The sequence below is a fragment of the Podarcis liolepis genome (genome assembly GCF_965112155.1).
Source record: "Podarcis liolepis genome assembly, chromosome: 16".
NCBI classification, from domain to species: domain Eukaryota; kingdom Metazoa; phylum Chordata; class Lepidosauria; order Squamata; family Lacertidae; genus Podarcis; species Podarcis liolepis.
Window position 1 is genome coordinate 34672478 of NC_139567.1, and position 25559 is coordinate 34698036.

The window sequence follows — 25559 nt, forward strand, 5'->3', positions numbered from 1 at the left end:
ATCAGTCCCAGCCAGCATGGCCAATGGTGAGAGATGATGGGAATTGTGGTCCAGGAACATTTTGAGGGTGCCATGTTGGCTGATTCTGCCATAGGCAAATGATGGCTGCAAGCAGTGCTTTTTTTCAGCCACAGCATGCCAGAACTCACCTCTCTGGTGGGCTCCGTTATGGGCTGGGCTCTCCCTAACAGCTTTAAATACTTTACATACTTCTGAGAGGCCCCCAAATGAACATTTCAAGTCAAAACAGAAGCTGGCCAGCTTGTGCTAGTCTACACTTTTTTTAAAGATCTATGACTCCACCTAGCTCCTAGCCTAGCCTCTCTGAGCCGCAATTGGTCAAGCTACGGGGTGGGGCCAATTCATATTTCCTTTTCTTCAATCCATCTCCCATGTAGCAGCAACAGGTTTAAGATTCCAGCCAGGCCTCTATCATTGCACACACACACGTTTGCATGAGGACCCTTCTTAGCTGCCTTAGCCAACTGCCTGATCTAAGAGAACGAGGGAGGCCAGGACACATGTATTTGACCTGCACCAGAACCAGGGGAGACCCCCAAAGCAGCTAGGGAGACACCTTGCCATATTTTTTTTGCTCCTCCATGGGTGATGAATGTGGCTGTTGTCAAACTGGCATCTGTTCAGGGCTGCCCCGAGTCGCCCGGCGACTTACTATAACAACCTTGTGGTGAATTCCGGGACCTACTGTATTTTTTGCCCCATAGGACACACCGGCCCATAGGACGCACCTAGTTTTTGGGCGGGAAATAAAGGGGGGGAAATTATTCCCCCCCCAGGTGTGGGGCTGGGGAAGCCCGAGCTTCCCCCGACCTCAGCCCCCAGAACAGGCTGCTATCCGCAAGCCGTGGAAGAGCTGCGTGAAGTCGCGCAGCTCTCCCATGGCTAGCGGAGCGCTGCGCAAAGCCCGAAGCTTGGGGTGTGCTGAGCTCAGCGCGCCCCAACCTTCTGGGTGCCAGCAAGCTCTCCGCTAGCCGTGGAAGAGCTGTGTCTCCCACGGCTAGCGGATAGCTTCCTGAAGCCTGGAGAGCGAGAGGGGTCGGTGCGCACCGACCCCTCTTGCTCTCCAGGCTTCAGCGAAAGCCTGCATTCACCCCATAGGACGCACACACATTTCCCCTTCATTTTCGGAGGGGAAAAGTGCATCCTATAGGGTGAAAAATACGGTATTTTCCTTGCAAAATTGCACTGGCCGCAAGTGTAATAAAAGTAGTGTGTCTCGGAGCTCCACCAAATTCTTCTACCACCAAGTCCGCCCAGTCTGCTGACTGACAGCCAGCTCACAATGCACATGCGGGGCTGCGAGGGGGAAGCGCCGCATGTCGCCCCTGTTTTCTTCCGATGTGCTTGTTTTGTGTTTGGGTATGTGCGTATCCGAGGCCGGGCTCTCAAATGCTTTGTTGCATTATGTTAATTCCTCGGCAGTGCAATCAAATTCATGTCGTAATTAAAGCTGTCAGTTGGAAGGCAAACCAATGGCTGCGAAAACACAGCATAACAAATGAAGTGAAAGGCTTCTGCATGTAGCTATACAATGCTTCGCCAGGCATGAAATTAAATAAGTAATTTGATGTTGACATCAGAAATTGAAATGATACCCACTGTTCCTTCATTCTGTCAGACCTGCATAAACAATGGCCAGAACAAACAGGAGCAGCGCAAGTTGCTTCCCCACCCTGATCCCTCTCGTAATTCACAATATATATGCAAAAGCGGTACAGCAGGCCCACTAAGACCTGAAGGGTGTAATTTCTATGGGTTCTTGATGAGCTGCTGAATACAGGAGAGCTGCTTCTTTTGCATCCCAGGGCCAAAACACTCCTCACTTTAAAACAGCACAATAGCCGAAAGCCTATTGAAATTCGTCTGGGTTGGATGTTATTTGCGGACTCAAAGCCTTTCTAAGATCTGTGCTTCCTGTTCTGCTTGTGGGTGCCTGAATCAACCATCATGTGGGGGGGGGGGGAGGTGGTTTGTTTGTGGTTGGACGAGAAACACCCCAATTGGCCCACAAACCAAAACACAATTATCATACAAAACCGAAGCTTCTCTGAATTTTTGCAACGCCGTTTTCCACGCAAATGATGTGTAAAAAAAGAGGCACACGTTAAGATGAAAGTGTGCCTCAAAATACATACATTAGGGGAAAATAAAAACATAGAAAGATGCAACATATTAGTCAAAGGCTACATACAAAAAATGTGCATGTTAAGAGAAGTTCAGAGAGCCAGTGTGGTGTAGTGATTAAGAGCAGTAGTCTCGTAATCTGGGGTACCAGCTTCGCGTCTCTGCTCCTCCACAGGCAGCTGCTGGGTGACCTTGGGCCAGTCACACTTCTTTGAAGTCTCTCAGCCCCACTCGCCTCACAGAGTGTTTGTTGTGGGGGAGGAAGGGAAAGGAGATTGTTAGCCGCTTTGAGACTCCTTAAGGGGAGTGAAAGGCGGGATATCAAATCCAAACTCTTCTTCTTCTTCTTCTTCACACTAAACAGCTGAAAACAACTGTCATGAAAATTTGCGAGCATGTTAGAGTGAATTTCTCCCAATATACATTTTTTGGGTGTGACTAATAGACACACCTTTTCAAGTAAGTGGGAGCCAGTGTGGTGTGGGGGTTATAGCATCAGGCGAGGACCAGGGAGACCCAGGCTCTAAGCCTGACTGAGCCAGTATACTCATTGAGCGACCTTAGTCCAGTTACGCTCTGTGAGCCTAACCAACCTTACTGGTTTGCGTGGCGAGTTCCCGCCTCCCCCCAAGGAAATAAAGACACAGGACACAAGAATTCAGGTTAATGGGTCAAATTAGGCCACAACTTTATCGATTACAGGAATTGAGCAGTATTGGCTTAGGCATTGGTCCTAACTACTAACCGGCTCATAGGCCGGAAGGGTTAATCACCAGTGGGAGGAGTCCTGCTGAGGCACGTCAGCTAGGACCTCCCCCCAGTGTTACCGTGTGGGGGCCTGCCGTGGGCCCACACCTCCTTAGGCTTAGGACAAGCCCCCCCCCCCCCGGAATCCTTTACCGGACTACCCTTGCTTGGGGGAAGGTGATGGCGTTCCTTCCCCCCTTCATTTGCACAACAATGGAACAGTACCCCCACCAATGCCTAACCGCCAATACCAAAGAGTTGTGACGGTTTGCTACGAGGTAGGCGAAAACCAAATGGCTGGTGCCAATCTGCCATCTGGAAAAATTCCTACCAGGCCCCTTGACGGCGACCAACCATAGTTCATAGCAACGTCAGAGAACCTAGCCTACATAGGGTGGGACGGGAGGGAAAGCCGGGTCAGCTGCAGAGAGGAGGAGCCTCAGCTGCAGTGGGTTTAAATGGCCGAGGCCCCACCCCGGAACCAGCCGATTGGCTGGTCAGGGGTATGATGTGCCCGGGGATTCCCTTCTGCTATTGTGGGGCTGGAGCCAGCCCCCGCGAGAGTGGGGGAGGGGCGTGCAGCCCGCAACCCCACCTCCTGTGTGATCGCGGAAGTGGCTTTGTTGTGAAGATAAAACAGGAAAGGGGGAGAACTGTGTATGCCACCTTGATAGATGGGATATAAACATAATAATATTGTTTCCCCTGACAGAATACACTTTTTGTATGCTAATTTCACTAATATGTGCATTTCTGTGCATTATTGCACACCTTGTGGGTTGGGAAATGGCGTACCATAATTTGGATAGGTGCACAGCTGTGTTTCACTTCACGTGTTGGTTTGGGAAGTGTGAATTAGGCTCATTAAAATGCAAACAGAATCATATTTGCACTGATGAAGCGCTACGCGCCACATAGTAAAATGTTTTCCGATCCTCTTAACACCTTAGGGCAGCTAATTGGGATCTCAGCTTGCAGTGAAATGGTCCACTTCTAATGTTCTGTCCCCTTAAGTCTGATTCATGCTAGTCAGGGACCACTTGCCTTTTCGTGCCATCTCTGGGGATTCATGTGGAGAAACCTTATTGTGAACCATTGCAACCAAGCTGCCACTATTGCTTCTCTCTCTCTCTCTCTCTCTCTCTCTCTCTCTCTCTCTCTCTGTCTCTCTGTCTCCCTCTCTCCTGCTGCGATTGGAAAATGCTTTAAAGAACACCATATCCCCAAACACTTGGGAAGAGTATTCTGAACCCATTGCCAGCCTTAAATTCACCCCCCTGCAAAAATATGTAGGAGGCATTTTATCTAGTCTTCTGGCAGTTCCCTCACTGCAAGAAATGAAGTTACAGGGAACAAGGCATAGGGCCTTCTTGGCAGTGGCACCCTCCCTGTGGAATGCCCTTCCATCAGATGTCAAGGAAATAAACAGCTATCTGACTTTTAGAAAACATCTGCATTGGGACATTTTTAATGTTTTTGGGTTTACTATGTTTTTATATGTACTGTAAGCTGCCCAGAGTGGCTGGTGAAACCAGCCAGATGGGTGGGGAATAATAATAATAATAATAATAATAATAATAATAATAATAATAATAATAATAATAATAATAATAAAAAATAAATAAATAGTCGTACCTCAGCTCCCGAACACATTGGGAGTCAAACGTTTCAGCTCCCGAACGATTGAAAACCAGAAGTGAATGTTCTGGTTTTTGAACATTCTTTCGGAAGCCAAATGTCTGACGAGATTCCCGCGGCTTCCGATTGGCTGCAGGAACTGCCTTGAGTGAGAAAAGCAGCTTTTGACTCTTGCTATTCTCCTTGGAATTGCCAGTGCATCCCCAACCAAATATTTTGTGAGTTCACCTGCAGAATGGACCATTGATAGTCTATCTCTAGTAAGGGAGAGAACTCATGCCAACTCATGCTCATTTTAAATTTTCAAGCTTTCCTCCCAGATGTCAAAGTTGTGCATCCAGATTTCGCACGGTAGATTCAAATTGTCTCCTAACAACTCTCGGAACCCTTAATGAACTACAACTCCCAGGATTCTTGGGGGGTGCTGATGTGATGGTTTAAAGTGGTGTGATAGTGCTTAAAATGTGCAGGTGAGGCCTATGGAAACCAACTGAGCTAACACTGGGGAATAAGTTGACAAGCAAACTCATATGTTGCAAGGGAAAATAAAGAAAGAAGTGACATCCATTCATCCAAACCCACAGGGTCATTTCCCTTTGAATGCTGTCCGTCTAGGGATTCTCAGCCACCCCCATCTCCCACTTGCTCTCCTATCCTGCCCGCCCCTTCCCTGCCACAAAGCTAAGTAGCTGGAGTCCAGGGCATCGGATGCCAGCATGTCATGGAGGTTGGTTGATGTGTGTCTATTTAGTCTCAGCATAGGCCGAAATGCCATCATTAATTCATTACCCAGCTGCCTGTCAAATAAATTGGCAATTACACCCACCGCTGGAGTCTGGATTTTCAGTAAATAGCACGTTACTGTCGGCGAGCTGTTGAGAAATGTAAAAAAAGGGGGTGGAGGAAAGAGTAAAGGGACGGAAGTGTGTTTGTTTCACTAGTGGATGACAAGGGGCAAACAGTGTTGTGTTGATGAGAAACTTGATTTATTTATTTAAAAAGAGCTGGTGGTGAAAGATGCAGGTTGAAGAAGAAGAAGAAGAGAGGGAGAGAGAGGTCTCTGATGTATCTATTTTGTTTTCTCTTCCAGAGCTCAGCCCCATCCAGCTTGGGAACAGGCTACTTCGTAAGTGGATTTCGACTTTTTAGATGGATGTTTTGGAAAGGCGTAGGAGATGTCTATACACAAATTCTGAGTCAAATCATCAATGCCATAAATATAGCCACATATTCTTTCATTGAGCCTTCTGTGAGACCCTGGGGGTGGGGGTGGGGGTGGGGTATTTACGTATCTGCGATTGATCTTGTTTACCTCTCCGATGTTGACAGAACTGAAATAAAATTAATGGAATGGAATTTGAAGCTGATGGATTTTGGTCAACTGTTTAAGTACAGTGGTGCCCCGCAAGACGAATGCCTCGCAAGACGAAAAACCCGCTAGACGAAAGGGTTTTCCGTTTTTGCGTTGCTTCGCTAGACGAATTTCCCTATGGGCTTGCTTCGCAAGACGAAAAAGTCTTGCGAGTCTTGCCATTTTTTTTTGCTCCCCCCCTTTTTCTAAGCCGCTAAGCCGCTAATAGTCTTTAAGCTGCTAAGCCGCTAAGCCTTTAATAGCCGCTAAACCGCTAAACCGCTAATAGCGCTAATCCGCTAAGCCGCTAATAGGGTTGCTTCGCAAGACGAAAAAACCGCTAGACGAAGAGACTCGCGGAACGGATTATTTTTGTCTTGCGAGGCACCACTGTACCTGTAGATACAGGGTGGTAGAACAACATGGCTGCAACCTTCCTAACACTTGTGAATTCAGTCTCCCAAACTCTTTTTGGGGGTCTGTGCCCCCTCTTTTGCCTGGCCCACCACTGCCCAGGTTCCTTGCTGTTTTCCCTCAGAACCACACACCACCTTTCTTATACCTCTACCCAAATGTCTATACCTTTCAGCCAGTGTCTCTGCACCATTTTGTCTCTAGCTCTGCCCCTACTTATCTGTTTGTTTGTTTTTTGGGGTTTTTTTTTTTTTTGCTTCCTTTTTACTGCCAAGAGTATCTCTGGCATATTGTCTAGCTTACGTCTCAAAACAACTTGCTCTTCCTGACCCAGCTGGAACCCGAGACACTCATCTCACTTCCCCCAAACTTTCCTGAGGGCACAAGGACGGCTTTTTTATGGTCTTGTTTCGTTTAACTGCATTAGTCTTTATAATGTTTTGACTCTGCTATTTTCGTACTAGCCAAAGCTGCCATAGCTCAAATAAGATGCTTTGGTTATAATTGTCAAGTGTGTGGATGGCAGTAGTTTTGGGCTTTTTTTATTATGCTTAACAGAATTTTGGTTTAAGTCAGTTTTCCCCCACCCTCACCAGCTTCCCCCAAACTCACTCTTTTAATTTTTTTAAAAAATGTATGTATTTTTTAAAATGTATGATTTTGCCTTGGTGTGCAATGTATACCAGATGTGGAATGCAACAGCAGGCTGCGTGTGTCTCTATGTTGGGACAATATACCAAAATGGTACACTGGGCATTCAGTTCTGGAGAACGTGGCTATTGTATTCTTGGAGTCCTGAAAAATATAAATGTGAAATGATATTATTATGAAGTCTCGCTCTTCAAAAATGTCAGCAGCGTGGGTATATCAGTGTAACCTTTGTCGGTTGTTGGCAGTGTCTTCTCAAAGGGGAATATTTAGAACAGCTTTTTTCCTTGCTGTCATATATACATGTGCACATTTTTGGGGTGGGGTGTTCAAACCCTTGGAACTGGATTGGGTGATCTCAGCACCTCATCTCTTGTGTAGCGGAAAGCAAGAGTTTTGTTCCCTATCCATACAAAACCAAGGAAACAAGCACTCGGTCTGAGCCCATTTCTAGGGCTCCTATGAAAAGCTTCCCCTCCATTTTGCCCACCCCCACCCCCCATTTGCGGATGTTGAAAGTGGGAGAGGAGTAAAAAGATTTTGGGAGCACGCTTACTGTTGTTCATTGGATGTTTTCGGTGTTTTCACTTTTAGAAAACTTTGTTTTAGAAGGGAGAGTGACCCAAAGTTAAGCAGTGAGCTTCATGGCTGAGGGGTAGGGCCTAGGTCTTCTACTCCAGCACTATAACCACTGCACTCCTCTGCCTTTCAGTACTGTTGCAACAGTACTGTAGAGCAGGCATGTCCAATGTGAGAGGAAAGGAAAGTGGGGGGCAGGGGTGCCGATGTTCTGCATTTGGGATGAGACTGGATAAAAGGAGAGCGCCTTTCCTTCCGCCTCCATACAGAGCAGCCTGTGGCTTAATCAGTTGGGTGATACGTAGAAGAAGGTGATGGAATCAACCGTGAATCCGTGCTAAGGAAAGAAAGGGGTTTTTCCTGGCCACCTACAACACCTTACCCCTCACCCCTAAAGTGAAGAAGTTGAAGAATGACAATGGGAGAGTGTGGTAGATCACTGCCAGGTTTTGATACTGTATAGTAGATCACAGCCTACTTGAAGTTGGTCATGCCTGCTGTAGAGGAAGGCAAAGCCAGGAAACCAGGCATTGCTTCAGGTTTCTGTGGTATGTAAGTAAAAGTCTACTGAAATTCTTTCTGAAGCCTTTGTCCATGTAGAGTCCACCTGCCCAGTTTATGTTCATTGGACAACACTAGCTTCTAACCTTCAATCTTCTAAGAGAACCAGGTGGGAGACAAGCAGTGTGAGGAACAAAGGGGGTATCAAGATATCATGCACTGGGAACTTGTTTTTATTGCTTCCTCTGCAAGGATCAGCCTCAGACCTAGGAACAGAAGAAACTGCCTTCTACTGAATCAGACCATTAGTCCATTTAGCTCAGTACTGTCTATGCTGATTGGTGGTGGGCTTCCAAGGTTTTGACGCTAGGAGTCTCTTCCAGCCATACCTGAACATGCCTGGGACCTTGTGCATGCCAGGCAGATGTCCTACCACTGAGCTACACCCCTTCCTTACCATCCACTGGCTAAGCCAGGGGTGGGGAACCTGTGGCACTCCAGATGTTGCAAGATTACAGCTCCCATCAACCATGGGCACCAGCTATGTTTGCTGGGACTGAATGGAGACAGAATCATAAAATCATAGAACTGTAAAGATGGAAGGGATCCCAAAAGTTGTCTAGTCCAACAGCACCACCCGTAATCCAGGAGTCACTGCTAAAGAATTCCTGACAGATGGCCACCCAACCTCTGCTTAAAAAACTCCCTCCCGAGGGAGTCTGTTCCACTATCAAACATCTCTTACTGTCAACAAGTTTAGTTGGAATCTCCTTTCTTGTAATCTGAATCAGTTGGTTTAGGTCCTACCCTCTAAAGCAGCAGAAAACAAGCTTGCTCAAACTTCCATGTGACAGCCCTTTAGATATTTGGAAATGGCTATTATATCTCATCTCAGTCTTCTCTTCTTCGGGCTAAACATGCCCAACTCCTGCAACCAATCACATCCTGAGGACCACAGGTTTTCTACCCATGGGCTTAGCTATCCATTCATTTACTCATTTACTTCAACCACCTTGGGTGCACTTCTTTTTCACCTTTACATCATTCCCATCTACAGCAATGGGACCTACCTATAGACTCTTAACTGGCTTCCTAGTCATCCCGCCTTAGTTTTTGCCAAAATGTCAACAGCCTTGTTTAGACCGACTCCCTCTGTACCGTTTGTCTCCTTCACAACAACACCTCTTCCACCAACAGCCATCCATCCGTCTGTCATCAGTTACTGAGGAAAATAAACTTTTTTTTAGCATCCTGGGCATGCTGCACACCTCCTGAAAACAAGATGAGGTGTCAATAGCTGCAGCTGTCACGAAATCTGCAGACCGCTCAAGCTGTCAATAACAGACAGGCTGTGTGCTAACAACGTGGCACTGTCTTTTCTTTTCCCACCCCTGCTGCCGTTCCCAAAGCATGGGCCACTTTGTGTGAGTGCAGCCAGGCTGGTTCTTTCTATCTATCCATCTCTCCTGCCTACTCCTTCCTTCCCTTCCCCCATAGGAATTTACACCTTCACTCTTGGGAGATCATGGTGCTTGGAATGGGTGGTGCAGCATCACCAAAATTCACAGTGCCATTTTGGGTTCCAAATATTCAGGTGTTTTATGAAGTCAGCCTGCTTTCCTCTCCTAGTTTATTTTCTAGCTTCAGCTAGAGATAAACGGAACTGTCAGTTTCAGTACTCTTAGTTTCTCATGCTTTGAATCTTAAATTCAGTTCTCTACATTTTGTCATCTATATATATACATTTAAAAACCCCCATCATTTTAGTGTGAATTTCTCATAATAAAAACATTTCCTAGAATGTTATTTTTATTTTTTATGCACATTACACGCTAATCTAGCCATCGCTTGTTTGGCAAACTGCATTGCAGAATTTGGATAAGTGCAAATTTTGAAGGCTAGCTGCATTTTGGTTCCCACGTGGTTTCAGAAAGGGTGGAATTGGTAGTTTGGGCTTCAAATTCAACCCAAATCAAATTTCTCCCTCATTTTAAAATCTCAAATTTAGTATGTGTAGTTTGCAGAGCACTGCAACATATAACCATCCAATTCCAAATTCAGGGTGAACAAAGTCTGCCCATCACTGTTTGCACTGGGCTCCACCACACTGGCTTCCCTGTGCACATCTGAATATATGCACACCCAACATAATCCAGTCACAATTTTAAGACTTAGAAGCCCTGTTGATTTTACTTGGAGAGCTTTGCACATGCTTAAAGCTATCTGCACTACCTGCTTCTAACATCAAATGGGGGTCAGTTACCACAGCCCACTTCTTCTGAGAAGAAGCCTGGAGTAGATTCTTCCAACCAAGGTCTTGTTTCAGGGACTTGTAAACCAAATGTCGGGGTGCTGTCAGTGGCTCCCGGCTGGTTGCGCGGGAAAGTATATAGACAAGGAAAAGTTTCTTACAGTCCTTTTTTATTTCAGTCTTTACAGAGAGAGGCTATAGAACCCAGCCTCTTGGATAATGGCACCCTGAGTGAATCTCCACCCCCTTCTCTCCCACTTCCTTATTCCTCATTCTCATCGTCCCCTCTACAGGTGCTGCTACATGTCCTCTGTCTTTGAGCTCTTTGTCTCCTACTTTTAAAGCTCGCCAGGTTCTGGGAGATGGAGGGTCTGGAATGCTTTCTAATGACGCTGTGTCAGCTGGGTGTTCTTCTGGCTCTCCCATAATTTCCCAACTTCCCCCCTCATCTGCCTTTGAGCTGCAACCTCCCTCAAACCCCTGTTGTAACTCTATACTGTCTTCTTCTTCCTCCTCCCTGGAAGGGTCCGGATGGAGAGACGTTCTCCACCATTCCTCCTCTGCCCAGTCCCTGACCCCTAATAAGGAAAAGGTGTTTGCCAGCCTCCTTAAGCTGGCTGTGCCCCTACTTATCCTTCTTTGTAGCACCCACCTCCCCCCACTTTACACTGTGGGCTTTGCTAGTCCCCTATTTGGGGGCTGAGTAGGAATTCGGTGTGGGGAGTCCGTGAACGCTTGACAGTGGGACCACAGTGTGTATGTCAGGTTCACATATCCAAGGGTCACATAGCAAGGAGGGAGAATTTCTTTCTAACTCCTTTCTGTGTGGCCACATTTTGCAGCTGTAAACATGCCCAGGAGATTAAAAAAAGGATTCCATCATTTCTTATTGGATAACTCACCTGCCTGGACTCCAGTGATTTGGCTAACCTGTTTACTTGGGCTACGCGGATCCCCTAATTTGTTATATTTAATAAATATAACTCATTTACCATCGACTTTGCCTCTCGAGTCTTCTTTATAGGTGTGCTGATAATGCCTTCATTTATTTGATTTTATTTATTTTGCATTTCTCCCTCAGCTTTCTTCCAGCATGGGACCTAAGCTGGCGTCAGTATATCAACACACCATTTCCCAGTCTCTCTCTTTTGAAAGGCTGTGATATACACAAGTGTGGGTAGGCATTTTAAAAAGAAAAAGAAAAAGAAAGTCTGTGATAACACCAATTGAGGGGAGGAGAATGACGATCACTATTGTGTATTAGTTTGGAAACATGCCCTCATGTGTTTAGACAACCCGGATACTAGCTGCTGCTTTTGATGTTGTGATGTACATCATTAAATCAGTGTAAAGTGTAAATCATTATGTGCTAAAGTGCACAGCAAAGAAACAGCCCCTTGTGCATTTCAAAGGCGATATGTGTATATAGCTTAGGCTGCATTCACACGGGAGTTTATTCCGTTTTCCTGACATTTCTATGACTTACTTTCTGCATTATATCTGAACTTTCAGATATCTGAACTTTCACATTGTATAAAAACCATTTCCAGAAACAGAGTGGAATATAATGCAAGTCTAGCACTCATTTGCAGGTTATCTGCAAATGTCTATTTTTCTGGAAGCAAAACAACACAGAAATGAGCACTAAATTTGTGCCATATTCAGGAAGTGGCTTTTAATTTATGTTGTTGTCAGCACCCGTCTGTCTCGAGAGACAATGGAGTGTGCCTCCAGGGGTGAAGCCAAACTTCTGGAGAATCACAGTGCCTGCTGCGGCTGCAGAGACTGGTAACTTATAATTGCTGCCTCCCGCATTAGAAGCACCCAAGGGATCTCTCAGCAGTATGTCTAGAGGTCCTGTACTGCCCAGGCAATAAGACCCTGCTCTTTGCCTTGCTGACGTGGTCCAAAGAAAAGGAGACCAATACATTTTGTACCAGCTTAGCTGCAGGAAGGAGGCATACATGAGGTCATGCAATGGTCTCAGAGACTCCACACTCTTCTCCTGAAGATATCATGCAAGGCAGCAGAAGTTTAGGATCTGAGTTTTCCTTGCCTTACCTTTGCAGGTTGATGAGCCCCATCTGCCCCTCACTTCTCTCTATAGCACATGCAGTAAGCGCCTTCTTGACCATTGGACCCACAATTGGTCTCCTCCGCTCAATCTGCTGGAGCCTGTCTTTGCACGCAGGGCAAGTCCCTAACTCACTGAGGGTTTGAGACCCATTGTCTACCCTCACCTGCTTTAGCCAGCCAATCAAAGCCATTTCCTGGGGTTTGGCCCCTGTCACATGCTGACAGCTTCTAGAAGACACAGGGGAGAGCTGAGAGCTCAAATATAATGCAGATATTGACAGATAGGGAAATGTCAGGGAAACAGAACGAACTGCTACACGAATGCAGCCATTGTGTCAGGCCAAGACACCAGTGTTTCAATGTGTATTTCGTTATGGGGCTAGGGGAGTTATTTGTGACGATTTTACATAATTTTAGCTCCTGCTATAGTTTCTGTGGCTCTGCTACTTGAGTATCTCAATCAGGATGTAAGTGTATGAATAAATAACCTATCCGGGCTCTTGCCATTTAATTTTCTTTGAAGAAGAAAATACTTTGGAGAAGGTAAGATTATAATGAATGGTGGCTCTTGCATCAGCCAGATGGAACTTAGGCCTGCGCTAGACAAAATAAGAAGAAAATGGAGGGGAGGAGGGCGAATCAAATATCTGGAAGAATGAGTGAGTACTTATAAGTTCTACAGAAACTCTCACAATATCTGTTATCTGACTACAGTAATCCAATTGCAGGCAAACTGGAATTTTTTGCATCCATGTATCATTAGCATTCAAACACGATTTTTTTGGGGGGAAAGCAGTCAAGAAGGAAACATATATTTCTGACTGGCCCTCCAGATGTTTTGGGACTACAGTTCCCATCATCCCTGACCACTGGTCCTGTTAGCTATGGATGATGGGAGTTGTAGTCCCAAAACATCTGGAGGGCCATGTTTGGCCATGTCTGACTACTACTACTACTACTACTACTACTACTAATCGAATAGGACACCCCTGTTTTCATCAGAGAAAGGTTGGGGTATTTGCTAGAACTGTGAGGTGCATATAACTCTTAACTTGCTTAACAAGCTACAGTTCGCAGGATTCTTTCAGAGGAAGCCACAGCAGTTTAAAGTGGCACAATTCAGCTTTAAATATACAGTTCAGGCAGTGTCATCCCAACATTCATTTTTAATATTGGCGGATTCCCATATTGGATTGCTGTTTAGTTGCGAATTCTGGAAGGTGAGGTTGGTGCGAGATGATGATGATGGTTTTTATTATTGTTATTATTATTACAGAGAAGGAGAGTGGTTGAGATGTTTTGACATTTGCTCATCAGCTACCAAACAATCTGTCTCTCCAGGCGAGAGCTGGGAAGCATACGTTGCAGAAACGCTCCCTTAGGACGCAGCTTTCTCGGCTGCCTTCGTAAAGACGGACCTAAAAGGCTCCGAGTTCAACAGCTGTTTGCGTTGTTGCTGCAGATGCCGCTGGGACTCCGCATGGTGCGTTGTTGCATGACATTCCAGAAGCCCTTCCCTGGAGAGCGGAGTAAGGAGACAGCTGTGTTAAGGCAGGGACCCCGAGGAAGAGCCGCCGTCTTTTCAGAGCAGGAACTGCGGGGAAGCTGTTCTTGCACTCTCAGACACAACAGGCCAAGCAGGGACCATTTCACATTCTCACACAGTGACACAACACTGTGTGTGTGTGTTGTGTTGAAGTAAGCCAGGCATGCTTCCAGAAATCACCTCTTAGTTTTCCCTGGGTCTCAGAATTCTGAATTACCTACTCTTGCTTCCAAAGTGGAAGCACCACATTGGGGGTTTTCAGTTAGAGCTCTCTCTCTCTCTCTCTCTCTCTCTCTCTCTCTCTCTCTCTCTGCCCCTCCAAGTGTCCCTATTTTCCAGGGACAGTCCTGGATTTACAGAAGCAGCCCCAGTTTCTGATTTGATCCCATAATGTCCTTCTTTCAGTTAGGATGTCCCTATTGGCCGAGGGAGCTGGTGTACAGCTTCTGGGTCATGTGGCCAGCATGACTAAGCCGCTTCTGGCAAACCAGAGCAGCGCACGGAAACGCCGTTTACCTTCCAGCCGGAGCGGTACCTATTTATCTACTTGCACCACTTTGACGTGCTTTTGAACTGCTAGGTTGGCAGGAGCAGGGACCGAGCAACGGGAGCTCACCCCGTTGCGGGGATTCACACCGCTGACCTTCTGATCGGCAAGTCCTAGGCTCTGTGGTTTAACCCACAGCACCACCTGCGTCCCTAATAATTGAATAGGACATCCCTATTTTCATTGGGGAAATGTTGGAGGGTATTATGCTTTTTTGGGTTTGGAGGCTGAGGTGACAAGAAATCAGCCTGAAAATGGAGAGATATTAGGAGAAATTCCATAAAGTTTTCTGGTGTGTGTGGGGGGGGGCGGGGAGGTTTGGCTTACACTACTGCAAGGTGTCAATGCTTTCTGCTTCTGACTCCCCACCTGTTCTTCAAACTTGGAAGGGAAGGGGGGAGAAACACCAGCTGTGGTTTATTGACTGACGTTCGGCCTAAAGGTAAAGGTAAAGGGACCCCTGACCATTAGGTCCAGTCGTGACCGATTCTGGGGTTGCGGCGCTCATCTCGCTTTATTGGCCGATGGAGCCGGCGTACAGCTTCCGAGTCATGCGGCCACCATGACTAAGCCGCTTCTGGCGAACCAGAGCAGCACATGGAAATGCTATTTACCTTCCCGCCGGAGCGGTACCTATTTATCTACTTGCACTTTGATGTTCTTTTGAACTGCTAGGCTTGGCAGGAGCAGGGACCAAGCAACGGGAGCTCACCCCGTCGTGGGGATTCGAACCACCGACCTTCTGACCAGCAAGTTCTAGGCTCTGTGGTTTAACCCACAGCGCTACCCGCGTCCCTGACTTTCGGCCTAGAGACCCCTATATAAGGAGCTGTTCCACAAACCCACCTCCCAAGACCCTGGAGGAACTTGAACACTATCTGTGCCAGCTGGTAAGGAGAAGTGAAATTGAGGAGGCCAGCAAATCCATCTGCACATCACGACCTGACAGCCCTGCTGACCTCGAGGCCCGATATTTTGTTAAATTGGAAGTACTATTTTATGTTGTTGCAATTTTGCTCATTTACCTCGCTTCTTTTTGTTCCCTGTTCCGGGATTGAAAAGGTTCAATGAAGAGTGGACTTTAAATACTGCAAATAAATACATAAATACACCTCCCAGGCTGGAGTGCCCATGGGGATGTCTCTCACATCCTTCCTCCCCAAAGAACAACATTTCCCATGCCCCCTTTTGAAAGGGAAATTGCGCCACCTCCAGGGTAAATATTGCTTCAGCTTCCTTCTTTGGTTTTGATTGCCACACTTTTTGCTGTGTTCTGCGCCTGTTTCTTTTCCTGCAGCATATTTGCATCTTTTCCCTCACCATGCAGCAGCCTCGAAAGCTGCCTTCTGCTGAGTCAGACCATTGGTCAGTGTGGACAGTCTGATATCCAGGAAGGCAGGGATAGGGGTAACATTTTCAGCCTGATGGCCACATTCCAGGGTTCACATGGCACCAGTGGGCATGTCAAAAGTAGGCAAAGCAATGAACTGTCAATTTTAGGTAAAGGGACCCCTGACCATTAGGTCCAGTCGTGACCGACTCTGGGGTTGCGGCGCTCATCTCGCTTTATTGGCTGAGGGAACCGGCGTACAGCTTCTGGGTCATGTGGCCAGCATGACTAAGCCGCTTCTAGCGAACCAGGGCAGCACACAGAAACACCGTTTACCTTCCTGCTGGAGTGGTACCTATTTATCTACTTGCACTATGACGTGCTTTCAAACTGCTAGGTTGGCAGGAGCAGGGACCGAGCTCACCCCGTCATGGGGATTTGAACCACTGACCTTCTGATCGGCAAGTCCTAGGCTCTGTGGTTTAACCCACAGTGCCACCCGTGTCCCCACTGTCAATTTTAGCTTTGTGGTAGCTCACAGCAGCCGTTGTTGTTGCTTTACTCTTGACAATAACAAGAAAAATGTGAAAAATGAAAGAGAAAGGTCCTTAAGTCATCCTTTCTGCTTATTCTTTTATTTCCCCCCCCCTCTCTGTGTATAAAATTTTCACAACAAGCTTGAAAACAAATACATTGTTTCATACATTGACTTCCCACCCACAGTGTTTTTATTCAAACCTTTTCTACTGCATTATGTTTTTATCTATTGCAAAAAAAAAGTTTCTCTGTTTTGTCATTTTTCTTCCACTGCTTTTATCTCAAATCCTGCCCACAATTTCATTTGACTGTAATATTTCTTTTTTTAAAAAAATAGTCCACGAAAGGCCTCCATTCTTCTATAAAAGTTCATCATTTTGATCTCTTAATTTTGCTGGCAGTTTTGCCATTTCTGCGTAGTCGGTTACTTTTGAGAACCGCTACTCCCTCACTGAAATCTTCTCTTCTTTCCATTTCTGTGCATATAATATTCTAGCTACATAAATGGTTTGATCATCCTCTTTGGAACTTCCTTCCCTATTGTATGTATAGGAAAAGCTTCTGGTCTTTTGAGAATAGCCCATTTAAACATTTCCTTCATTTCAATATATAGTCTCTTCTGTTTATTCTGAACAATGTCCAAAACCATATTTTATTTTATTTTATTTTTATTTTTGCTTCTACGTAATCAAATTGCTATCATGTATAGCTGAGATCTCAGTTCTTGGCATGGCTATCCTTGCAGAGGGTTGGGATCTCAACAGTCTGACTGTTGAGCGGGGAGGAATGGAAAACTTGTGAGAGGAGAGGGAATGGAACAGACTGGCTGGGAACCTGAACAGGAGCACTCCATGCTGCAACATTTTATTGCAGCTCTGAATTCGTTGCTGGAACAGAGCTTATGACATGTTGCTTTAAGACTGTAGAAACAAGGGCTATGGAAGATTGCTCCAATATATGAATACAGTGGAGACATTGCTATATGCACAAAGATGCAGCCTTACCCAGTATAGAGGAATGGCTGGTAAAACTGTTGGACTTGGCTGAGATGGCAAAGTCAATGTGTTTAATTAGAGAAATATCATTATTGACATTTATTCGGGACTGGGACTTTTTTCATGAAAAAGAAAATGAACTTATATTATCTGGATTTGAAGATGGGGGAAAATTGGTTTACATGAAGATAGAATGGCTGGATGTCAATGAGTGACTATTATATTTAGCTGCAGGACAGAGAACCAGAAATCATTTTATTTTTCTCTATTCTCTCTCTTTCCCCTTCCTTTGATTTATCTTCCTTCCTTCCTTTTTTACAATATTCTTTTTGCCTCTGTTCTTTTTTTAGAGCAAGTATTTAGGCGTATTATAAAAAAGGTACTTTGTAATGTATCATTTTTCGGTATATCTTTGGACAAGTAAGTATATCCATATATGAATATATATGACTGTAGAAAGAAGACATCTAGGGGTGGGGGGTTGCTGCGGAAGGAGAGAGTGGTGCTGTTTTAGCTTCGCAAGGCATTTTCCTACTATCAGCGATAACAATAAACAAGACACATTGGTGTTGCAGACACTTCGCTTATCTCCAGAAGCTGAACACTTCAATGCATTTTTGCTCATGTGAAAACGCTTATCCATTCTGAAATGAGTGAGCTTGCACAAAGGCACCCTGGTGACTTGCTGTTGGAAGTGTTGCAGTTAATACACTGCCGTGTCTTTTCATCTTGTGTCTGTGCATATCTTTTGCAGAGGCTGGTTCTTGTTAGCTACCACTTGGCACCATAAATCATTGTTAACAGACCTTAATTTCCTTAGCTCAGCTAATGATGGAATGCCAGTTTTTTGTTTTGTTTTTTTTGTTACACAGTAATTACCTTTGGTGAACAGCATTGCACAAGAACATCTTGTAAGCTCATGTCGTCCCGTGTTAAATTGCTGCAGCAGGAAATGGTTGCACTGATTCTGAATTCAGCGAAATTCAAATGACTGAAAACATCAAACTGAAATCTGAAGGCCAGTCAACTGACTTCAGATCTTCCAAGGTTTGAGCTCAGGAAGAAGAGAAGAGAAAACCCTCAGTGTTCAGGCATATGTTTCTGCTCTTGACCTTAGAAAATTTCCCCACCCTAAAATCACCGCAATTGTAATGCCAGTGTTCAACAGAATCCCAGTTTGGGGGGAACAAAAGTGGAGGCAGTCTACTGTCTTCAAGCTCACATCATGGACTTCCTTGAAGCATTTGATTGGCCCTCATATGAAACATGATGCTGGACTGCATAGACCTTTGGCATGGACCAGAGCAGGATTGAGGGCATCATTTGTCAGAGCACCAGAACAATTGGCAGACCTCCTTTGAATGAGGTCATAGTGAGGGTTTTAAATTTGTCTCTGTGACTGGTTAGCATAGACCAGGCATAGGCAAACTCAGCCCTCCAGATGTTTTTGGACTACAGTTCCCATCATCCCTGACCACTGGTCCTGTTAGCTAGGGATGATGGGAGTTGTAGTCCCAAAACATCTGGAGGGCTGGATTTCCCTATGCCTGGCATAGACCATGTGGTACCTGCCAGATGCCCAACTACCATCAGGCCTGGACAACAAGATCAATGGTCAGGAACCATGGGAGTTGTAGTATAGCAGCATGAGGAAAATAACAGAAGGGGTGGATACATCTTTCCTTTCCTTTGATGGGATTCCTACTTCATGCTGGGACTTTTGATGGTAGCACTTCCTTACAAGATAGCTTGCGTTTAGAATTAAAAGCTAAAAGTTGCATTTCAGTTGGCTGGAGAGTTTTAGTTTGAGCTTCACAAGGTGAATCTAGGCACACAGAAATAGGCAATGCCAAGTTCAATGGAGCTGTCTCCTAGGAAACTACACTAGTGGCCAAAGTTGGGGAAACTTTTTGGAAAAAGTATATTTCCTAGGTTTGATGACTCATAACATCACTTTTTTAAAAAAGTAATACTATAAAATTATATATCAATGGAAGGATAAATTAATGAAGAATGTAATGCAACAAAGTTTGTTCAATTATCTGTATTCTATCAAAAGTTATAGTCAAATAACCAGAAAAAGGAAGCAGAACTTGCTTAGGTTGATATGCAGAGAGCCAATCAGGTGTTATAAACCATCAAACCTCAGAAATACACTTTTTCCAAAAGGTTTCTACAATTTTGGCCACTAGTGTATGTATATATATAGAGAGATGCTTGTATTTCTAGACTCTTCTTGCAGACACGGAGAGGGTTGTGGCCATGGAAGCGCCATGAAAATCACTTCAAAATTTAGCATTACACCACTGTTGGGAGAATAGAGCTTAGGACATCTGGTTGGCCACTATGGGATATAGAAAGATGAACCACTGGCCTGATCTGCAGATCTTCTCTTCTCTTCTCTTTGTAGTTCTTTTAAGACTCTAGCAGTTTTGTAACATGCAGAAGAAATTTATGTTGTGGGGTGTGGGTGTTCATTCAGTTTAACCCATTGACATCAAGATATATTGAATTTTCATTCATATTTGGCTTCCCTAAACACAAAATGTGTGTTTGTGTGTTGTTTACTGAAAAAGAGGTACAACCTGGGCCTACTCAGAAGTAAGCCTCTCTGATGTCAATAGGACTGCCTGTCTAGTTTCTGAAGGGAAATTAGCTATCATGTTTTCAGCTTGTTTTTTTGTTGTTGTTTTTTTGCTGCTCCAAAGGGGAGGACCCAATCCAATGTTGAGAAGGGAAATTCTGACTAAACATTAGGAAGACCTTTCTGACGGTCAGAGCTGTTTGACAGTGGAACAGACTCCCTCGGAACATGGTGGACTCTCCTTCATTTGAGGTTTTTACAGAAAGGTTGCATTGCCATCCATCAGGGATTCTTTAGCTGTGAATCCTTCATTTCAGGGGGTTGGAGTAGATGACATTTGTGATCCCTTCCAACTCTACAGTCCTATGACTTAATCCTACTTAAGCACACATAGGATGGTAGCATCAGCATCATACTTGCCCGCAAGAGTGTTCGGCATGCTTTCCTGGAGAGACAACTCTTTGATTGATTTTTGCCTTTTTTTAAGGATTTGTAAACCTTAGTGCAGCTCATCAGAAATGGAGCTGGGAAACCGGGTAATCAGGCTGGCACTTCAAGTAATGATGGTGAACTTTGCTCATCTGAAATGTTGTACATGTTCATTTTTTATACTCCAGGAGCCTTTGAAAATTCAGTGCCCTGTTAACTGCATATATAATGGGCCACCATTATCCCGTAAATACACTTTGCACAATAAAACCTATCTCCGGGTCAATTAATTTTAATGTTTGTCAGCAGTAGCAGTGCCCCTGGTGTATTTTTTTAACAACAACAACAACAAAAAAGAGTTGAGAAGGTCTATTTAAATAGCCCATATGAAGAAATGGCCAAGTAAAGGAAGTTCAGCAAACTCTTGTGATTAGATTTGGACCTGTTTTCTCTCTCTTAAAATACTCAAAAGTGGTTTACAATGAAAAGCAACAAGAATATATATAAAAAAGAAATGAACTATTCAGTATCAGTATATGATGAATAACAACCATATGTTCTAGCTGCAGAATCTCTAGGTAAGGAGCCAGACCAGGTTCAGGCCTCTGATCCTATTGGTGGAGATCAGATGGCCACTGCGTCTGAGACTGAGGGACAGCAGCCCCCAGAAGAATTTTCCATGCCACCATGGCCCACAGAGTCTGGACATAGAATCCTAGAATTGTAGAGTTGGAAGGGATCACCTAGTCCAACCCCCTCCAATGTAGGAATATTCAGCTGTCCCATACAGGGATCGAACCTGCAACCTTGGCGTTATCAGCACCACACTCTAACCAACTGAGCTATCCACTCTCATTTATGCAAGGACGTCTACTGCTGAGGAACCAAATGCCTTGCACAAAACTGGATTCATCCAGCAGTGCATGGAGCGCACAAAGTAAGAAGCCATGGAGCACAGGAGAAATGTCTTCAGGTTGTGGTGAAAGCGACCTTGTCAGAGGGTCCCAGTTGAGATGCTCATGAAGCTTGGTACTTCTGGCTGTTTTAGGACTTCATTGGGTTCTTCATGGTCCCCAGGCTATGGTGGAGTTTTCTGTGATGTCCTCTGGAGCAGTCTTTACTCTGTTGTACTTGTGTAGGATCCAGACAATTGTTTTGCACCTATGATCATGTGCTTGTCCCACAACAACAGGAGCTTTATAGGCAGAATAGTTGATCCAAATATGCCTTGGGATAGCCACAGCTCCTCCCCTTCACAAGCTTTAAGAAGCTTCTTTGCAAAATCCCTGCCGTCTTTTATCACAGTGCACTGCCTGTTAGCTAGTTCCCCTTCTTCCAGGCTTGTCCTAGCAGTGCCACAAATGGTGGGAGGAGTCCCTGTTAGCAAATGTCAAAATCATAGCAGTGCCAAAGTCACATTCCCAGCAAGCCCCCCACCCCACACAACCTCTTGCCAACCTCTCAGCCAAACTTTGTTTAAACACACTTTTCAAAGAGCCCAAGTGCAGTTTTTTTAGCATAATCAAACTAGATTTTTTTTTGTCAGCTCCCTCTTGGAAAGATTACAAGGTTTATTCAAGCAGTAAGCAGCCTGAGATTAGCTGTCACTCCAGATTCAGTCTGTCAAGCTAGCTTTATTACAACGAGGCCATTATTATTATTATTATTATTATTCTTCACTGGGATGGAATGAATATATTCTTTGCTCATCTCCCCCCACTCCAAGCCACTTCCCTCTCACCACCCCACACCTTCCTTTTCCCACGTGACACCAAGCACGAATGTGAACCTATGAATTAAACCAGATTTGCTTCGTTGATTGCCAGACATGCATTATGGCACTTGGAAACTCACTTTGGGCCAAATTAGGGTGATTGCAAAGCAGTTAGGCTGTCGGAGATGAAGCCTTCTTTTTCTGACAGTCTTGGCTTCAGAAAATTGAAATGTCCTGTTCCGAAGCACCAGCTCCCTTTGTTGTGTCTAGAACGAAAGCCATATTTTTGGACAGGAGTAGAACTGGGTGCCTAAACAGCCACAGTAGTGGAAGTCATGGAGGACAAGGCAACCAGCAGCTACTAGCCCTGATGGCTGTGCTGGGTGCCTCCACTGTCAGTGGCAGTGATGCTTCTGGATTGCGAGAAATTGCTGGGAATCACAAATGGAGAGAGGGCTGTATCCCTGAGGTTCTGCTTGTGGCTTTACTGTAGGTTTCTGGCTGACCACTGAGAGAAGTGGATGCTGAACAAGATGAGAAGTGGGGGGAACCAGGAACCTAGCTTCTTGGACCACTTGTTTGCCTCAGTGTAAGATCGCTTCCTAAGTCTGTTTTCCTAACTGATGGCTGTATGGGGACGTTCTGGGCAGCAGATAGGAAGACAAGCTGCTGAGAAAGGAAAGGTCATATCAAAGGTGGAAATATCTACCAGAGGATGGTAGGTTTTCACAAGTACTTTTTTAATATATGTGACAGTACACACCTGTATGGAGCCCTGTTGTCTTTTTTTTGCTGCCCATGGCGGCCATTTTGTGCCAGCACCCATGGCGGTTTTATCAAGACAGGTGTAGCAGCACCTCATTTTATTTTGATCGCCCACCCAATCTCCCCCCCAAAAAAAATCCCCATTGGTTTGCATGATTCAGATTGGGGGTGTGAAGTAAGGTGGGAAATATGAAGTAAGAAAGAAAGGTGAACTGCATTGTGGGAGGGAAAAAAAGCAAAAGTCCCCAATCCTCTTCCTCAACAATTTGTGTCAGAGCACACAATTGCTGTCTGATAAAATGTAGGACACAAGATTGAATTACTTCATTGAACCGGCGCTGTCCCCTGCTAATGGTAATTGCGTGGATCTAGCGGTTTTTCTTGGCGCCTTCTCAGATATTTACCTCCCACTGTTTTTCAATTCAAGCCTTTGATGAAAATATTCCCAGTACTTCTTTAAAGCAGACACCCAACTGTCTTCCTTGACAAAGGCAAGGTCTCTAAATCAGTTCCTGGCAATTTGTGACACAGCAGTCTATCTAAATCACCTTTTACCCATGTCACTGTGTCATTTCCTCAAGGAAGGGGGGGGGAGAGAGGAAGGGAAGTAAATGCCCATCAGGTTTCTAAGGGCTTGGTGTTCTGCAGGTCCATGGACAAGAGAAGGAACAAAGGTCAAAGATTTTGTATGCAGCTTTCAGAGAAAGTAATTCAAGACGAGCACTTGGGACACCGTGGTGGAAGTCTCCCATGGCAAAAATCAAGACTTAAGAACATGAGAAAAGCCTTCTGGATCTGGCCAATGACCCATCTCCTCCTGCATTCTGTTGTTACAGTGACCAGCCAGATGCCTGTGGGAAACCTGCAAGCAGGTGGTTTCCAGCAACTGGTATTGAGAAGCAATTGCTGCCTTCAGCTGTGTGGGCAAAGCATAGCCATAATGGTTAGTAGACATTGATAGCCTTCTCCTATACGGATTTCTCTAATCCTCTTTTAAAGCCATCTAAGTTGGTGGAGGGACATGGGTAGCACTGTGGGTTAAACCACAGAACCTAGGACTTGCTGATCAGAAGGTCGGCGGTTTGAATCCCCATGACGGGGTGAGCTCCCATTGCTCCTGCCAACCCAGCAGTTCGAAAAGCACGTCAAAGTGCAAGTAGATAAATAGGTACCGCTCCAGCGGGAAGGTAAACGGCGTTTCTGTGTGCTGCTCTAGTTCGCCAGAAGTGGCTTAGTCATGCTGACCACATGACCCGGAAACTGTACCCCGGCTCCCTTGGCCAATAAAGCGAGATGAGCGCCACAACCCCAGAGTCGGTCATGACTGGACCTAATGGTCAGGGGTCCCTTTACCTTTACCTAAGTTGGTGGAAGTAAGTTCCATGGTATAACTGTGCATTGCTGCTATGTTAATGAACTGCTACAATATTATGAGGCAGCAGCTGGTCAGGGGTCAGCCCTCCCAAGGTCCCAGGACTGGGCCCTGAGCAGCAGTCAGGCACCAGAAACTGAGGAGCAACCTAGATGTTAGGACTGAAAAGCAGACCATGAAGCAGGAGCAAGCCAAGAGGTGGAGTGAGGAGCAAGTCAGAACTGGGGGGGGGGGGAGGGGGAGGAAGGTCAAGGAACTGGAACTAAATAATAACAAAATGGTTCATGTTTCCTGACCAAGGTTCAACTTGAACAGGAACTTCTCTTATACACCAGAAGGATCCATTGGCCAAGATGGGTGGGTGGAGTCAATCCAGGGTTGGAGAGCAGCTCATTGAAAAGCTGCCACCTACAGGTCAAAGGTTCACCGCATGGAGTAGCCCTACATAGCTCCCAGCTGGTATTGAGCTTCCAAAGCTCCCTAACTGTACTGACCTCTGCAACTGAAGGTAGCTGGGTCAGCCCACTCATTCTGGTAGTAACCTGTGGCCACTGCACTGAGACTGCTTGACCCAGTTTTGTCCGGTCTGCCTTCCCCATCTTCTCTTAGTTGCATCTCCTCCAGCTTCAGAACCAGCAAGGCCTCTCTCCATCCATCTGGCCATGGAGCTTATCTCAGATCTCAAGAGGCCCAATTCCGCTATCAGCAGGATTCCTGCATGTCAGTCCATCTTCTGATAGGGCCAGCAGTGTTGCAAAATTATGGAGAGATTCTGAAATGTGAGCAATGACGCGGTGCTGAAACATCCATCTCCCTCACCCTGCATTAATGTGTCAGGCCAGTAGCTCTCTCTGGAGATTCCTGATGCAATCATACCGTCTCTGGCTCCACTTCTTGCCTTGGATGTGAGCCCTCTATCCAGACCCTCCCCTGTGGATCTTCTGCTTGGCTGACATCAACAGCCACCCAGAAGAGAAGGGCTTTGTGTCTGGCAACAGCATGGATTAATTTTATGTGTGTTAAATATTTCACTGATGAATGACGAAATTCCCTTTGTAGCCAGTTTTGGATAAATAACTTTTTCCATTGCAGATTTTTGATTGCTTTGTGTGTGTGTGTGGAAGTCCCAAACTGCCAACAGGTTTAATCAGTCTCTCCCAAGTACTTCCCTGATTTATTCTACATAGGTTAGTTATGAAACACTGAGCTGTGGAGATTTGTTGGAAAGAAAGCCACATTGTGCATGTCTGTGAACACAACTGTGCTGGATTTCTTGACTTCTTTATTTCTGCCACGTTGAGCATTGGGCAGCATATGTGATAGGTCCACGATTATTTTTCCTCCATTGAAAATGGCAATGTATTATGTGCTTGTCACATATCACATAAGT

The 25559-nt window shown here is 45.4% G+C and overlaps 2 protein-coding genes across 7 annotated transcripts in view; both read left to right on the forward strand.

Annotated features, from left to right (window-relative positions):
* Window positions 1-25559, forward strand: part of GTF2IRD1 (GTF2I repeat domain containing 1) — a 1520245-nt gene that overhangs the window by 778704 nt on the left and 715982 nt on the right. The gene's annotated exons all lie outside the window — the stretch shown is intronic.
* Window positions 1-25559, forward strand: part of AUTS2 (activator of transcription and developmental regulator AUTS2) — a 658278-nt gene that overhangs the window by 247596 nt on the left and 385123 nt on the right. For all 6 annotated transcript variants that reach the window (XM_083479523.1, XM_083479527.1, XM_083479525.1 and 3 more), the window contains one exon: window positions 5621-5656. In XM_083479523.1, coding sequence (XP_083335649.1) covers window positions 5621-5656 — 36 coding nt within the window. The remainder of the gene's footprint in view (window positions 1-5620; window positions 5657-25559) is intronic.